Source organism: Oncorhynchus nerka, linkage group LG14, assembly GCF_034236695.1.
Source record: "Oncorhynchus nerka isolate Pitt River linkage group LG14, Oner_Uvic_2.0, whole genome shotgun sequence".
Classification (NCBI taxonomy): domain Eukaryota; kingdom Metazoa; phylum Chordata; class Actinopteri; order Salmoniformes; family Salmonidae; genus Oncorhynchus; species Oncorhynchus nerka.
Genome location: NC_088409.1, coordinates 28,934,026 through 28,950,798, shown reverse-complemented (window position 1 = coordinate 28,950,798; position 16,773 = coordinate 28,934,026). Strand labels below are relative to the sequence as shown.

General features: G+C 44.9%; 1 protein-coding gene across 4 annotated transcripts in view; it reads right to left on the bottom strand.

Annotated features, from left to right (window-relative positions):
• The window catches only part of LOC115142104 (rho guanine nucleotide exchange factor 1-like), a 74,942-nt gene that overhangs the window by 50,608 nt on the left and 7,561 nt on the right, over positions 1-16,773 (bottom strand). For all 4 annotated transcript variants that reach the window (XM_065027930.1, XM_065027931.1, XM_065027933.1 and 1 more), the window contains exons 2-4: positions 4,807-4,893; positions 2,965-3,078; positions 2,415-2,513 (exon numbers count right to left, since the gene is read on the bottom strand). In XM_065027930.1, the coding sequence (XP_064884002.1) occupies positions 2,415-2,513; positions 2,965-3,078; positions 4,807-4,857 (264 nt within the window). In that variant the 5' untranslated portion in view covers positions 4,858-4,893. The remainder of the gene's footprint in view (positions 1-2,414; positions 2,514-2,964; positions 3,079-4,806; positions 4,894-16,773) is intronic.

The following is a 16,773-nucleotide window of genomic DNA, read 5'->3' as shown; positions in this document are numbered from 1 at the left end:
ATTTTCTTTATTCGCTGCTTTAGCACACTCTGCCAACCCCGATGTCTTAGCCGTGGCTGAATCCTGGCTTAGGAAAACCACCAAAACCCCTGAAATGTCCATCCCTAACTATAACATTTTCCGCCAAGATCGAACTGCTAAAGGGGGCAGTGTTGCAATCTACTGCAGATATAGCCTGCAGAGTTCTGTCTTACTATCCAGGTCTGTACCAAAACAACTCGAGTTTCTACTTCTAAACATTCACCTTTCCAGAAACAAGTCTCTCACCGTTGCCGCTTGCTATAGACCACCTTTTGCCCCCAGCTGTGCCCTGGACACCATATGTGAATTGATTGCCCCGCATCTATCTTTCTGAGCTCATGCTGCTAGGTGATCTAAACTGGGACATGCTTAACACCCAAGCCATCAGTCTTTGAAAGCCAAGTTAACAAACAGATTACCGACCATTTCGAATCTCACCATACCTTCTCCACTATGCAATCTGGTTTCAGAGCTGGTCATGGGTGCACCTTAGCCACGCTCAAGGTCCTAAACGATATCATAACCACCATCGATAAGAGACATTACTGTGCAGCCATATTCATCGACCTGGCTAAGGCTTTTGACTCTGTCAATCACAACATTCTTATTGGCAGACTCAACAGCCTTGGTTTCTCAATGATTGCCTCGCCTGGTTTACCAACTACTTATCCGATAGAGTTCAGTATGTCAAATCGGAGGGCCTGTTGTCCGGACCTCTGGCAGTCTCTATGGGGGTGCCACAAGGTTCAATTCTTGGGCCGACTCTCTTCTCTGTATACAGAGTGTTATAGTGTTAACTAACCTCCAAATGAGCTTCAATGCCATACAACTCTCCTTCCGTGGCCTCCAACTGCTCTTAAATACAAGTAAAACTAATTGCATGCTCTTCAACCGATCGCTGCCTGAACCTGCCCGCCCGTCCAGCATCACTACTCTGGACGGTTCTGACCTAGAATATGTGGACAACTACAAATACCTAGATGTCTGGTTAGACTGTAAACTCTCCTTCCAGACTCACATCAAACATCTCCAATCCAAAATTAAATCTAGAATTGGCTTCCTATTTCGCAACAAAGCATCCTTCACTCATGCTGCCAAACATACCCTTGTAAAACTGACTATCCTACCGATCCTCAACTTCGGCGATGTCATTTACAAAATAGCCTCCAACTCTATTCAACAAGTTGTATGCAGTCTATCACAGTGCCATCCGTTTTGTCACGAAAGCCCCATATACTACCCACCACTGCGACCTGTATGATTTTATTGGCTGGCCCTCGCTTCATACTCGTCGCCAAACCCACTGGCTCCAGGTCATCTACAAGTCTCTGCTAGGTAAAGCCCCAACTAATCTCAGCTCACTGGTCACCATAGCAGCACCCACCCGTAGCACGTGCTCCTGCAGGTATATCTCACCGGTCACCCCCAAAGCCAATTCTTCCTTTGGCCGCCTCGCCTTCCAGTTCTCTGCTGCCAATGACTGGAACGAACTGCAAAAATCTCTGACGCTGGAGACTCTTACCTCCCTCACTAGCTTTAAGCACCAGCTGTCAGAGCAGCTCACAGATCCCTGCACCTGTACATAGCCCATCCAATCTTCCCCATCCCCATACTGTATTCATTTATCTGGCTCCTTTACACCCCAGTATCTCAACTTGCCCATTCATCTTCTGCACATCCTACCATTCCAGTGTTTAACTGCTATATTGTAATTACTTTGCCACCAGGGCCTATTCATTGCCTTACCTCTCTTATCCTACCTCATTTGCACATGCTGTATATAGATTTTTCTATTGTATTATTGATTGTATGTTTGTTTACTCCATGTGTAACTCTGTGTTGTTGTATGTGTCGAACTGCTTTGCTTTATCTTGGCCAGGTCGCAGTTGCAAATGAGAACTTGTTCTAAACTAGCCTACCTAGTTAAATAAAGGTGAAATAAATAAAATAAATAAAGTATAGAAATCTCAAACAATGCAGTACACCACAGTCACCACCAGATGTCACTTGAATACCAATAAAACAAAATGCAGGCAAGAGGAAAATTTGAAAACAAAAGTACAATATATACTCCATGAGTCTCTCTCTACCTCTGAATGTTCCAATGAAATTTCACTAAACGTATCCTTTTAGAATAGAGAGGGAGTGTAAAACAAAGGTCATTCCCACGACCTGAACAGGAAGTCGTTTGTCAGCGTGAGAAAGTGTGACACACTGAGTAGAGGGAGAGACACACACACACACAGGGCGAGAGGAAGAGGGGTACAGAGGGTACAGCTGGACAAACGGCCAGTACCAAGAAAGCAGAGGAAGTACGGTACAGAACAGTGACGTGCCATTCTGGCTCTGGGCTCTACACTCGCTTCCTAGCTCCCTGTGTTTCTTGCACTTACAGCGCTCTTGTCCAGGAAGCTGTTGTAGAACTCCACAAACTGCTTCTTGGTCTCTTTGGTACTGAGGTTCTTGAAGAGGTCAGCATGGAGGTAACACAACTGGGAGGGAGAGAGAACAAGAAAGATAAAAATGAGGAAGGGAGCTAAAAGATGTAAGTACCAGACACACAAACCATTTTCTATAACACTTTTAGGTCATTTGCGCGGCCGTATGCAGACTTTCTACAGCACATTGTGGAGGATAGACAGTCTGGTGTGTATTAAAATACAGGTGCATCACTAGCTACAGGGACAGGTAGGGGGTTTGGGAGAGGGGTGAGGAGAGGGAGCCTGTCTGGGCTGTGAAGGGGTAACAGTACCTGGGTGGATCACGGTGTCTGCATGCAGAATAAAAGGGAGATAGAGGCATGCTTAATATCACTAGAGATGCACAGAAACAGAGCTACACATGGAGCAGACAGACACTCATCACACACTAACATGGACATAAACACCCACACACCAGACAATACATCACCACACACACACACACACACACAGTAGTTCTCACCAAGGAGGAGCAGTCGAACTGCAGGATAACGTGCTGAAGGAAGACCAGCAGGTGGGTTGGCCGACTCTTCACTAGTTCTATACTGGTGAAGTGACTGCTGTGGTCATCCACCGTCTGGGATGGACAGAGAGAGAGAGGGGGGGGGGGGGTTAGAAACATTAGATATACTAAGGGAGAGGTGAGGAATAGAGGAGGGAAGAAGGAGAAGGTACAGAGTGAATGACAGATTAGATAGAGGACATTGGTGGACAGAAAATGATGGGTAGAGAATGGAGTATGTGAGGGGGACAGATTAGAGAGACAGAGAATGAGGAGGAGAAGGGTAGAGAATGGAGTATGTGAGGGGGACAGATTAGAGAGACAGAGAATTAGGAGGAGAAGGGTAGAGAATGGAGTATGTGAGGGGGACAGATTAGAGAGACAGAGAATGAGGAGAAGGGTAGAGAATGGAGTATGTGAGGGGGACAGATTAGAGAGACAGAGAATTAGGAGGAGAAGGGTAGAGAATGGAGTATGTGAGTGGGACAGATTAGAGAGACAGAGAATTAGGAGGAGAAGGGTAGAGAATGGAGTATGGAGTATTAGATAGACAGGGAATGAGGAGGAGAAGGGTAGAGAATGGAGTATGTGAGGGGGACAGATTAGAGAGACAGAGAATGAGGAGGAGAAGGGTAGAGAATAGAGTATGTGAGGGGGACAGATTAGAGAGACAGAGAATTAGGAGGAGAAGGGTAGAGAATGGAGTATGTGAGGGGGACAGATTAGAGAGACAGAGAATGAGGAGGAGAAGGGTAGAGAATGGAGTATGTGAGGGGGACAGATTAGAGAGACATAGAATGAGGAGGAGAAGGGTAGAGAATGGAGTATGTGAGGGAGACAGATTAGAGAGACAGAGAATGAGGAGGAGAAGGGTAGAGAATGGAGTATGTGAGGGAGACAGATTAGAGAGACAGAGAATTAGGAGGAGAAGGGTAGAGAATAGAGTATGTGAGGGAGACAGATTAGAGAGACAGAGAATGAGGAGGAGAAGGGTAGAGAATGGAGTATGTGAGGGAGACAGATTAGAGAGACAGAGAATTAGGAGGAGAAGGGTAGAGAATGGAGTATGTGAGGGGGACAGATTAGAGAGACAGAGAATGAGGAGGAGAAGGGTAGAGAATGGAGTATGTGAGGGGGACAGATTAGAGAGACAGAGAATTAGGAGGAGAAGGGTAGAGAATGGAGTATGTGAGTGGGACAGATTAGAGAGAGAGAATGAGGAGGAGAAGGGTAGAGAATGGAGTATGTGAGTGGGACAGATTAGAGAGAGAGAATGAGGAGGAGAAGGGTAGAGAATGGAGTATGTGAGGGGGACAGATTAGAGCGACTGGGAATGAGGAGGAGAAGGGTAGAGAATGGAGTATGTGAGGGGGACAGATTAGAGCGACTGGGAATGAGGAGGAGAAGGGTAGAGAATGGAGTATGTGAGGGGGACAGATTAGAGAGACAGAGAATGAGGAGGAGAAGGGTAGAGAATGGAGTATGTGAGAGGGACAGATTAGAGAGACTGAGAATGAGGAGAAGGGTAGAGAATAGAGTATGTGAGGGGGACAGATTAGAGAGACTGAGAATGAGGAGAAGGGTAGAGAATGGAGTATGTGAGGGGGACAGATTAGAGAGACTGAGAATGAGAAGGGTAGAGAATGGAGTATGTGAGGGGGACAGATTAGAGAGACAGAGAATGAGGAGGAGAAGGGTAGAGAATAGAGTATGTGAGAGGGTTAGAGAGAAAGGTCAGAACAGATATGATCATTCATCAGTCTATTGTTCGCTACAGTTCATTGTCACCAGGAAGTTACTCACGGGGTCCAGATCATTCTCAAAGTCCTCATCCTCGGCCCCGATGATGCTCATGGCTGGGTTAGACCACTGAGCCCCAAACGCTCCCCCCTACAGACAGAGACACAGTTAGACCACTGAGCCCCAAACGCTCCCCCCTACAGACAGAGACACAGTTAGACCACTGAGCCCCAAACGCTCCCCCCTACAGACAGAGACACAGTTAGACCACTGAGCCCCAAACGCTCCCCCCTACAGACAGAGACACAGTTAGACCACTGAGCCCCAAACGCTCCCCCTACAGACAGAGACACAGTTAGACCACTGAGCCCCAAACGCTCCCCCTACAGACAGAGACACAGCTAGACCACTGAGCCCCAAACGCTCCCCTACAGACAGAAACACAGTTAGACCACTGAGCCCCAAACGCTCCCCCTACAGACAGAGACACAGTTAGACCACTGAGCCCCAAACGCTCCCCCTACAGACAGAGACACAGTTAGACCACTGAGCCCCAAACGCTCCCCCCTACAGACAGAGACACAGTTAGACCACTGAACCCCAAATGCTCCCCACTAGAGACAGAGACACAGTTAGACCACTGAGCCCCAAACGCTCCCCACTAGAGACAACATGATTGGGTAAATAAACCGAAAATTAACGGACGCCGACCATACCAATCACTTATTGCCGACATTTTTCTGATATGGTTCATCACAATAAGTAGCCTATACCAGAGAAATGTGAAGTTTGAAATGAAATAAGTTTGCTAACGTGGGTGATTGTTAATGGGACAATTGATGGCTACAACCATCAAACTAGTAGTACTAGTTTAAAGGATTTTTAAAAACTGTGGTGCACATTAATATTATAAAAACTTATAGTTATATTTATTGTTATCACATCAATTCAGACAATTTATTGCAATGCGGATTTTTGGCACCATGAGGAGACAGAAAAGAGAGAGAGAGGACATTACATCATCTGACACCATCACAACCTGCTGAGTGACACTACGAAAGTCAACCCACACCGACCTCGGCCTCACCCACAAGAAGATGAGGGAGGAAATATATATAGGCTAGCCCAGGGTTAGACAACCCTGGTCATGTTTTAGTTTAACTGACCTGGAATACCAGGTGTGTTGATTTTAGACAATCACTGAACTGATCAATTAGGTCTGTTGGTCAGGTGTGGTGCCTAGTTGGGACAAAATCCTGTAGTACCTGCGGCCCTCCAGGAACAGGTGTTGCCGCCCCCCTGGCCTAGTCTATAGGACCCCATAATCACACTACTAAAGCCTTGTTCACACTGCAGGCCTTAATGCTCAAATCCATTTTAGAATACTGACTGTCCAAACAGCAAGTTACAAGTGACCAAATCAGATGCGTGTTCAGACAGCAGTCATTTGCTGACATGGCCAAGCTAGTTGTCATAGTAACCACTGGTGTGTGGCAGTGGTGTAGCAAAGATATTTATAACTAAACCAAGATAGACCACAGCCTGTCATTTCAAATGGAAACAAATGAGTCATAGTGGGCAGAACAAGCAAGGAGGTGGGCAGAGCCAAGCACAAGCTAGCAAGATCTTATTAGCTTGTTCTAGCATACATTTGCATATTTCCGTTACGGAACGCCTAGTCTGAAGTGTGCATGTGCAATAACTCAATTCACCTTTTCACTTGTTCTAAACAATGCAATTTTTTGGCGACATTGGCAAAGGGTAAAGTCTAGAAAACTTAGTCCACTGTTTGCAAGAGATTATAGTTTCGGGAACAGAAAACTATTGAAATCAAAGGTTTAATCAATGAGAAAATGTGCAGAATGTCAGCCAAAATCCATCTCTTCCACCTTCTCCCACTGCCGGCCACTGGGCTTCCTCTCCCTGCCATAATTGGTAGTGAAGTGGATGCTTCACATTTATACATCTGCTGAAATACCTGTCTCATTGTTCTATCTGTGGGTGTACTCTGATTGGTGGTGGTGCTCGTGGTTCCTATCACTCAGAAGTTATGTAGCAAGTCAAGGTGACAACAATGCCTGCCATGGATGTTTCCCAGTTGCTTTGAGTGTTCAGAATCATAGTGTAAGAACACTTAAGCCCTCAAAGGATAAGACGGTCCAGCTTTCAAAACAAGTCCTTTTTGGCTGGCCACAGCAGTCAACTAACTAGCTGGTTAGCTGTTAACTTTCTAGCACATTCTTTAATTTATTTGTAAACAATTAACAAGCTAGTTAGTTGACATGTTCTTTGTCAAACTGTCAAGATATGCCAAATAACAATATAAAAACCACTTGAGGGCAAATAAATCAGATTTGACTGTTCAGACAAGAATGAAGGTGGTTTGAAATGTGGCTTGAAATAGGCTGTTGAAATTTCAGGAAAAAGAACTGATTCGAATCAGATATGCCAAGGTCCAAAGCAAGGAGTTGGGGGGAGTCTACTACGATTAGTCTTCGGATAGAGTATATGGTAAGAGCTTCTTTAAGGGGGAGGGGCACCTATCCTGTGTATGTGACAATTACATTGTATTTACACTGGGTAGGGTAGGGGGGGGGTAAACTCTGGTTAGGGAGGGGGTAAACTCTGGTTAGGGAGGGGGGGGGTAAACTCTGGTTAGGGAGGGGGGTAAACTCTGGTTAGGGAGGGGGGTAAACTCTGGTTAGGGGGGGGGGTAAACTCTGGTTAGGAAGGGGGGTAAACTATGGTTAGGAAGGGGGTAAACTATGGTTAGGGAGGGGGGTAAACTCTGGTTAGGGAGGGGGGGGTAAACTCTGGTTAGGGCCTTTGCTTGCTTATCACGACAGGTCATTACTGACGCAATTGACTGCAAGAAAATATAGGGGCCAATTTGAATTCTCCAATCAATTTTTGGAGAATGGCTAAATATCTAGTGCCATTAAAATCCTGGAGTGTTTGACTAATTAAGTAGAATCAAGGTGCTTTCTGCAAATCACAAATTCCTCTTCCTCCAGGCTCCTCTGAAACATTTAGATTTGGGATCGTAGCTTGGAGGGAGTTAGAGAGAGGGATAAATATTTTAACCCAGGGGAAACAGTTGGACATGCCTTGCCAAAACCCAGTTTACAGCTGAGCATTCAACAAAGTTTAACTAAGCCTGAGCCAATAATGCCCTGAGGGAGAACTCATGACAGTCAGTGACAGCTAGGCCTGTCCAGGAACAACCCCAACCCTTGAACTCTACCCTTAGACCCTAGGTTACACCTTCAGCTGTAGACTGTAGGAATGGAATACGCTACAACCGCAATAACATCTGATAAATGTGTGTATGTGACCAATAAAATCTGATTTGAATTGATGTAGTCTAAGCAATCTGGCAGAAGCTCAGAACCTAAACCCATTTCGAAAGTAGAGCCAGATTACCATTTTGCTTACACATACCAAACACAACATCAGATCTCCAAACACAGAAGGGGTAGGGGCTAGGGCTATCAAGAAACATTGATTTCAAAGCTTAACCAACCGTACAACTCAACGCACAAGGACTGCTTTTAACAGTTTACACATAAAATTGTGCAAAAACACATTTAGAGGAAAAACTGTGCAGATACAAAGTTTGGTAAAATAACACAACTAAGGGAGATTTTACTGTAATTCTGTTACCAAACTTTGTATCTGCATGAATGTTTTATTGTGTGAATTGTTCAAAGTAGTCATTGTGCATAGAGCTGTATGGTTTATTCAAATTTGAAATCAATTGTTTTTGTTTGGCATACATTTTTAAGTGAAAAAGGAGTCTCTCAGCATAATTCCATTACTGTGCAATTGCCCTTAAGTCACAGGAGTGGACCCCCGCCATGCATTCATCCTCCAGGCCATAGTAAGTCAGGCTCCTAGAAGCCACCGGGAAACACCCTGACAGTCACAGCAGCACCATTGTCCAGCCCTGAGTCAAATCACTACTGAGAAGATCTTATAAAGGCCTGTGTGTGAATAAGGATGTGAGCGGGTGGGTGTGGGCCTGTGAAAGTGTCAAAACAAATTGTAGAAAGAGTGCAGTGTAGAAAGAGTGCAGTGTAGAAAGAGTGCAGTGTAGAAAGAGTACAGTGTAGAAAGAGTGCAGTGTAGAAAGAGTGCAGTGTAGAAAGAGTACAGTGTAGAAAGAGTACAGTGTAGAAAGAGTGCAGTGTAGAAAGAGTACAGTGTAGAAAGAGTACAGTGTAGAAAGAGTACAGTGTAGAAAGAGTGCAGTGTAGAAAGAGTGCAGTGTAGAAAGAGTGCAGTGTAGAAAGAGTACAGTGTAGAAAGAGTACAGTGTAGAAAGAGTACAGTGTAGAAAGAGTGCAGTGTAGAAAGAGTGCAGTGTAGAAAGAGTGCAGTGTAGAAAGAGTACAGTGTAGAAAGAGTACAGTGTAGAAAGAGTACAGTGTAGAAAGAGTGCAGTGTAGAAAGAGTGCAGTGTAGAAAGAGTGCAGTGTAGAAAGAGTGCAGTGTAGAAAGAGTGCAGTGTAGAAAGAGTGCAGTGTAGAAAGAGTGCAGCGTATCTAGATGACGTGAGGCGCGATAGTAGCAAATGTGTGTTGGGTTTGAGAGTGAGGTTAGGTAAGTGACAGAGACTAAAATAGCACATTGTCTTGTAAGGAGAATTGGTGTTGCTGGTATGAGTTCAAAGAGGCTTTAGAGGTCAAGAAGGAGAGAGATGGAAAAATGGAGTTGGAGGAGGAGAGAACATGTGGACATTCAGTCATGTGTAGAGGTAAGTCAATCAAATGTATTTATAAAGCCCTTCTTACATCAGCTGATGTCACAAAGTTCTGTACAGAAACCCAGCCTAAAACCCCAACCACCATGCAATGCAGGTGTAGAAGCACAGTGGCTAGGAAAAACTCCCTAGAAAGGCCAGAACCTAGGAAGAAACCTAGAGAGGAAGCAGGATATGAAGAGTGGCCAGTCAAGTAAGTAAACCAGGAAACTGAGTGGAATGCACAAATGTGCACAAACACACGCAGAGTAGGGTGAAATAATCCCACACACCTTCCCCTCAGCACCACACATAACCATCACTGTTAGTAGCCTGAATCAACCAATGCCTGGGCTGCACTTACAGTAATCTTGTTCACCACACGCTTCTGCCCAATGCTATGTGGAATTAGCCTGGGAACGAGGTGGCATGTAAAGTAACACCGCTGCAGTAGCCCATCATTTACCCAACCGTACAGTTACATCACCATGGCTACCACAGAGGCTGAATGCACTGCTGCCTGGTGGAACTATGAAATGCTGTCACATGAAGTAGTATCCCCCACTACAGTGCAAACATGGGGAGTCTGCTGTTGCAGACAGTGTTGGGATATTATAGCTTAAATCTGAGAGGGTCTATGTGGGAGGGTCCCTTCTACTCTCCTCTCCTGACATACTGAACATTCCACAGCATGGCACCAGACTACACCAGTCTCTTCCCCTTCTCATCTCATCCCCTTCCCTTCTCGTCGAGACACATGAAAAGGGCTGGATGGGGCTGTTCTGACAGTGAGGAAAGGGTGAGAATCTATTACAGACTATTGGGACATGACTTGGTGAGGAAAGGAGACAAGGAGGGGAAGTTGATTCAGGCCATTTTTGGGATGTGGCCCAGAAGAGTAGGAGAGCCCTGGAGCTCCTGAGGAGGCAGCTGTGCTACTCCTCCCACACTCCCCTCCACCTCGTCACATTCCAACAATAACTCAGCATGTTATTATAACTCAATAGGTGTCAGCTGGCATCAGTCTATTGATAGCTATCAGGCACATGTGCCTCTGTATGTGTGTATTATAAAGCACCTGTTACAACTCCTATCTCCATTTTTCACTTGAATCTCATTCATATTGTATGGTTATTCAACATGTTTTGTTTTACAGCATTTCTTAGTTCCACCAGGCAGGTCACTGTGAGAGAGTTTTAATAATAACCACTGAGTCACTGTTACACCAGCTCTAGCACCAAGACCACAATCCCCATTGTGTAACCGTTTGAGCAAACAAACACCCACCGTGTCACCATTTACACAACCAATAAGAACGCAGGACACTGAGGGGACAAACGATGACCTCACCCCACTGTGAGCTTCTTCACTGTCCATACCACAGTGGGAGGGTCTGATACCGGTCAATCAAGCATCTTCAATGACAGTCCCATTGCAGGGACTGTCAGTCAGAGGAGTTTGTGTGAGCCAATCATAATAGGAAGGATCATAGAAATTCTAGTTGTATGGTGCCTGCCAATACCCAGTAAGAGTAGAGCATCACAGACAGCTGGAGTTATGATAATGCCAACAGATCCGACTGGCACAACCCTTCAGAGGGATGAAGCCTTAGACAGACCCTTGTGCAGTGGTGGGAAAAATACTCAATTGTCAAACATGAGTAAAAGTAAAGATAATAGAAAATGACAAGTCAAAGTCACCCAGTAAAATACTACTTGAGTAAAAGTCTAAAAGTATTTGGTTTGAAATATACTTTATCAAAAATTCCTTCCATTCATTAAAAAAAGTAATGTTTTATTGACGGATAGCCAGGGGCATGCTCCAACACTCAGACATAATTTACAAACAAAGCATTTGTGTCCAGTCCCCCTGTGCATCCCCCCCATCCACATCGACAGGAAAGTAGTGTAGAAGGTAGAAAGTTTAAAGTTCCTCAGCGTTATTACATTACTGACAAACTGAAGTGGTCCACCCACACAAACAGCGTGGTGAAGAAAGCAGCACCTCTTCAACCTCAGGAGGCTGAACAAATGTGGCTTGTCACCTAAAACCCTCAAACTTTTACAGATGCACAATTAAGAGCATCCTGTCAGGCTGATTCACCGCCTGGTACGGCAACTGCCCTGCCCTCAACTGCAAGGCTCTCCTGAGGGTAGTGAGGTCTGCACAACGCATCACCGGGGGGGGGGGCAAACTACCTGCCCTCCAGGACACCTACAGCAACTACAGGAAGGCCAAAAAGATAATCAAGGACAACAACACCCGAGCCACTGCCTGTTCACCCCGCTATCATCCAGAAGGCGAGGTCAGTACAGGTGCATCGAGAGACTGAAAAACAGCTTCTATATCAAGGCCATCAGACTGTTAAACAGCCATCACTAACATAGAGACTGCTGCCTACATACAGACAAATCTCTGGCCACTTAAATAAATTGAATACATGGATTTAATAAAGGTATCACTAGTCACTTTAAATAACGGCACTTTAATAATGTCTACATATCCTACATTACTCATCTCATATGTTAATACCGTATTCTATACCATCTACTGCATCTTGCCTATGCCGCACGGCCATCGCTCATCCATATATTTATATGTACATATTTTTATTCCACCCCTTTAGATGTGTGTATTAGGTAGTTGTGAAATTGTTAGATTATTTGTTAGATATTACTGCACTGTCGGAACTAGAAGCACAAGCATTTCACTACACTCGCATTAACATCTGCTAATCATTTGTATGTGACAAATAAGATTTGATTTGATTTAGTGAATCCGCCAGATCAGAGGCAGCACCAGGGACCAAGGATGTTCTCTTGATAAGTGTGTGGATTGGACCATTTTCCTGTCAAAATGTAGCGAGTACATTTGGGTGTCAGGGAAAATGTATGGTAAAAGTACATTATTTTCTTCAGGAATGTGGTGAAGTAAAAGTTGCAAAAATATAAATAGTAAAGTAAATACCCCCAAAAAACTACTTAAGTAGTACTTCAAAGTATTTTTACTTAAGTACTTGACACCACTGCCCTTGTGTGACTGGCGAGTCATAATACTGTAAAAATAAAAGCAACAGAGAACGAGGGTTCTACAGTATCTATCAATCATAGAAGCCAGTCTTTCATCCCATATGAAAACAAAGTAGGTGCATTTCTAAGTACCAAACATTCATTCATTGTGTCAGTTTAGGTCACTCTTCACCCCAAACACCCGCACAATAGCCTGTGTCTGGTCCCCTGTGCCACTATGGCAGCATGGCCCTGAAATAGAGCAAAGCCCTAAAGGCAGCTAGCTGTGTTTGTGCTCTTTTTATCTGGCCTTCTCATCAGGCTGGGCTTCATTACACTGAATGAGTCAGAGCTTCTCTGGGGTCCTACGGCCCTGGCCTGGCTCCGAGAGGGTGTCCCCAGAGGCGCCTGAGTAGAAAAGGAGCGGGAGGCACACAGACAGGAAGTGGGTGTAATTTCCTCAGGAAACATAGCCATTTCCTGTTCGACCTGTCTGCAAGAGTCACGTCGAGAGATCAAAGACGAGAGATGAAGAAGAGGGGGGGGGGAATGGGGCACAAAAAGAGAAAGAAAGTTAGAAAGAAGGATGGATCATGGCAGAGGAGAACAAGGTCAGGGGTCCGATTAAGAAGTGACACCCTTTACTTTATTTGACCTGTGCTCATCACCTCTGTCACTCAGAAGAGGAAGTTGGCAAATATTACATGAACGAAACTAACCGAAGAAAGATGATTGAGAAACAGAGAGAGGAGTCAAGGTCACAAGGTCACGTGGGTAAAACTGAGAGAAGGTGTGAGAAGCACAGTGAGGCCCTAGTACTGCTCACTGCCATCATGTGTGCGGGGGGGCGTATCAAATCAAAAGTTATTTGTCACATGCTTCGCAAACAACAGGTGTAGACTAACAGTGAAATGCTTACTTACGGGCCCTTCCCAACAATTCAACGTCAACGGTGAAAAGGCGACTCCGGGACGCTGGCATTCTAGTAAGAGTTCCTCTGTCCAGTGTCTGTGTTCTTTTTCCCATTTTTATTGGCCAGTCTGAGATATGTCTTTTTCTTTGCAACTCTGCCTAGAAGGCCACCATCCTGGAGTCGCCTCTTCACTGTTGACGTTGAGACTGGTGTTTTGTGGGTACTATTTAATGAAGCTGCCAGTTGAGGACTTGTGAGGCGTCGGTTTCTCAAACTAGACACTAATGTACTTGTCCTCTTGCTCAGTTGTGCACCAGGGCCTCCCACTCCTCTTTCTATTCTGGTTAGGGCCAGTTTGTGCTGTTCTGTGAAGGGAGTAGTACACAGCGTTGTACGAGATCTTCAGTTTCTTGGAAATTTCTCGCATGGAATAGCCTTCAATTCTCAGAACAAGAATAGACTGACGAGTTTCAGAAGAACGTTCTTTGTTTCTGGCCATTTTGAGCCTGTAATCGAACCCAGTTCTGATTAAAGAAGCAATACAACAGTTTTCAGATGTGCTAACATAATTGCTAAAGGGTCAATTAGCCTTTTTAAATGATAAACTTGGATTTCCTAACACAACGTGCCATTGGAACACAGGCCTCTGTACGAGGCCCATAATAAAAAATTATATAAAGCAGTTTCCAGATACAATAGTCATTTACAACATTAACAATGTCTACACTGTATTTCTGATCAATTTGATGTTATTTTAATGGACAAAAAAAGTCATTTTCTTTCAAAAACAAGGACATTTCTAAGTGACCCCAAACTTTTGAACGGTAGTGTATATTACTCAATGTCAACAGATTAAATCATCTAAGATAACTAGCTACTAGAACAGTTTACCGCCTGGCCTTGTAAGTATTTGTAGGGTTAATCAGTACATTTGTTTACATAGCAGAAAATAGTATTGAGTAAACAGAGATTGTCAATCACAAATCAACATAGCAGACTCTGGACCTAAATGGATGGACGTTCAAAAAGAGAGAGATATAAGACAGAAGAAAGAACCTCGAGAGACAAAGGAGATGAGAATGAATGGGCAAAAAGAAGAGGGGGGAGAGAGACAGAAGTGTCAGGAGGAGGTGTGATAGAAACAGCTGCACTGGTGTGAATATGCCCTCATACCACATCCTCTCTTACCCATCCCTCTTTGTCCGTGTCTCTCGCTCTCTTCCTTCCCTCCCCGTACTCTGTTCTCCCCTCTCTCTCCACCTTCAACTCAATAATATTGGTTGGTATGGCCACTCCAATACAGCCAGCCACTCATTTTTTTTTTTACCTTTATTTAACTAGGCAAGTCAGTTAAGAACAAATTCTTATTTTCAATGATGACCTAAGAACAGTGGGTTAACTGCCTGTTCAAGGGCAGAACGACAGATTTGTACCTTGTCAGCTCGGGGGTTTGAACTTGTAACCTTCCGGTTACTAGTCCAATGCTCTAACCACTAGGCTACCCTGCCGCCCCACTACCTCATGACCAGAACAGTAGAGCCAATTATGTCATTTAACAGCCATTACGCACTAACATAAGACTAGCAACTCAAAAAAGTCCTAACCCCTAGAACACCAGTGGTGTGTTAAATCCCCTGCATCTCATTCTGTCCCGATTGCCTATCAGTTAGAGGCAAAATATATTTCCATACCCAACAACTCCTTGGCATTACTTTCCATACCTCCTCTTTTTCTCTCGCTCTCGCCATGTAAGAAGTCACTTTTTCATGCTTTATGGAAACATTGGATAGACTGCCAATCGACTGTCATAGAATGGGTTCGCAGTGAGCCTCCTGCCTATTTAACTGCTTCCAAATGTGTGTGTGTGTGTGTTGGTGTGTGTGTGTGTCTGGATAGTAGGGTAATTGCGCAGGCCAAACACAGAGGCCTTTGATTACCATTTGGGTTGTGGAGAAACATTCTCATTCATTCAGAAGGCATGTATGTGTGTGTGTGATTGTGTTGGCAGGCCACGTTTCACCACCCCTATGACCAGTGGTGGCTGATGATGACTTGAGGACTGCAGCACATAAAGCAGCTATGTCCGGCCAGAGTGTTAGAAGAGCTTTCCCAGAATCCCAATCTGGGCTGGCTCTGAACATGGAGGTAGCAATACCGCCGCCCAACAGACACGCCCCTCCATGACGGTACGGCCCACATAATTCACCAACCATGCAACGCAGTCCTGCTGCATTCACATCCTCCATCTTAACATCGCTCTATTACTGAGGCACCATGAACCACATACTGCAGCTAGCATCATTATTGGACATTTCTGTTAAATTTCTCAGTGAAAATGGCCTAATAATTCATCTTTTCAGATTTAGTCATATAGCTCTGTCGCCCCCTTTTCTAACCAGACTTTTAGAAAATAATGTGTATACAACTCATTCAGAGTTGTAAATGTTAGGATAGTGTAATGTCCTAGGGCCCCCTCTCTCTTGTTTACATTAGAAACCTCATCAGCCCTGTTGCACTGTCAACATGGATGGTCAATTCAGGCTGCTTGCTCTCGTGATGGTGGTGTGTGTGTCTAAACCTCCACTTATCCCACCCACCCCTATCCCTCTCTCTCCATCCATCCATCCCCAAGAGTAAACACAGTCCATGAAGCCCAGTCTATTTTTTTCCAGCCTGACCCTGGGAATGAAAGAGCTCCTTCTCTCCCTCCTGTTCTCTACCAGTCTGACTCACATTCTGACTGAGGGGTAGAGCTGTTTCCATGTCACACCGGTCTGTCTGTCTGTCTGCCTGTCAGCCAACACAAGAGACACACAAAAACACAAGGCCTAACACAAAGACATAATACACACAGACAACTGTATACCCCAAACACAATCTAATTGTACATACTGTATGTGCACACACATCTTCTCCATACTACAAAGACTCAATCAGGGCTTGGGGATGTCACCACCTTGCACACATTTTCAGTTCCATTCCCCTGCCTCTACCTAGTATATCAGAGGACAGTGGGTTGGTCCTGGACAGTTCTGAACTACATGGCTGTGCTACAGGGCTGACACAGCACACTGACAGACAGGAGAGAGAGATAAGCACTTCTACTGTACAATCTGATAGTAAACCAGAGCTACCTGTGTTCACCTGAGAATACCCCTGAGCTAGGCTACCTGAGAATAACCCTGAGCTAGGCTACCTGAGAATAACCCTGAGCTAGGCTACCTGAGAATAACCCTGAGCTAGGCTACCTGAGAATACCCCTGAGCTAGGCTACCTGAGAATAACCCTGAGCTAGGCTACCTGAGAATAACCCTGAGCTAGGCTACCTGAGAATAACCCTGAGCTAGGCTACCTGAGAATAACCCTGA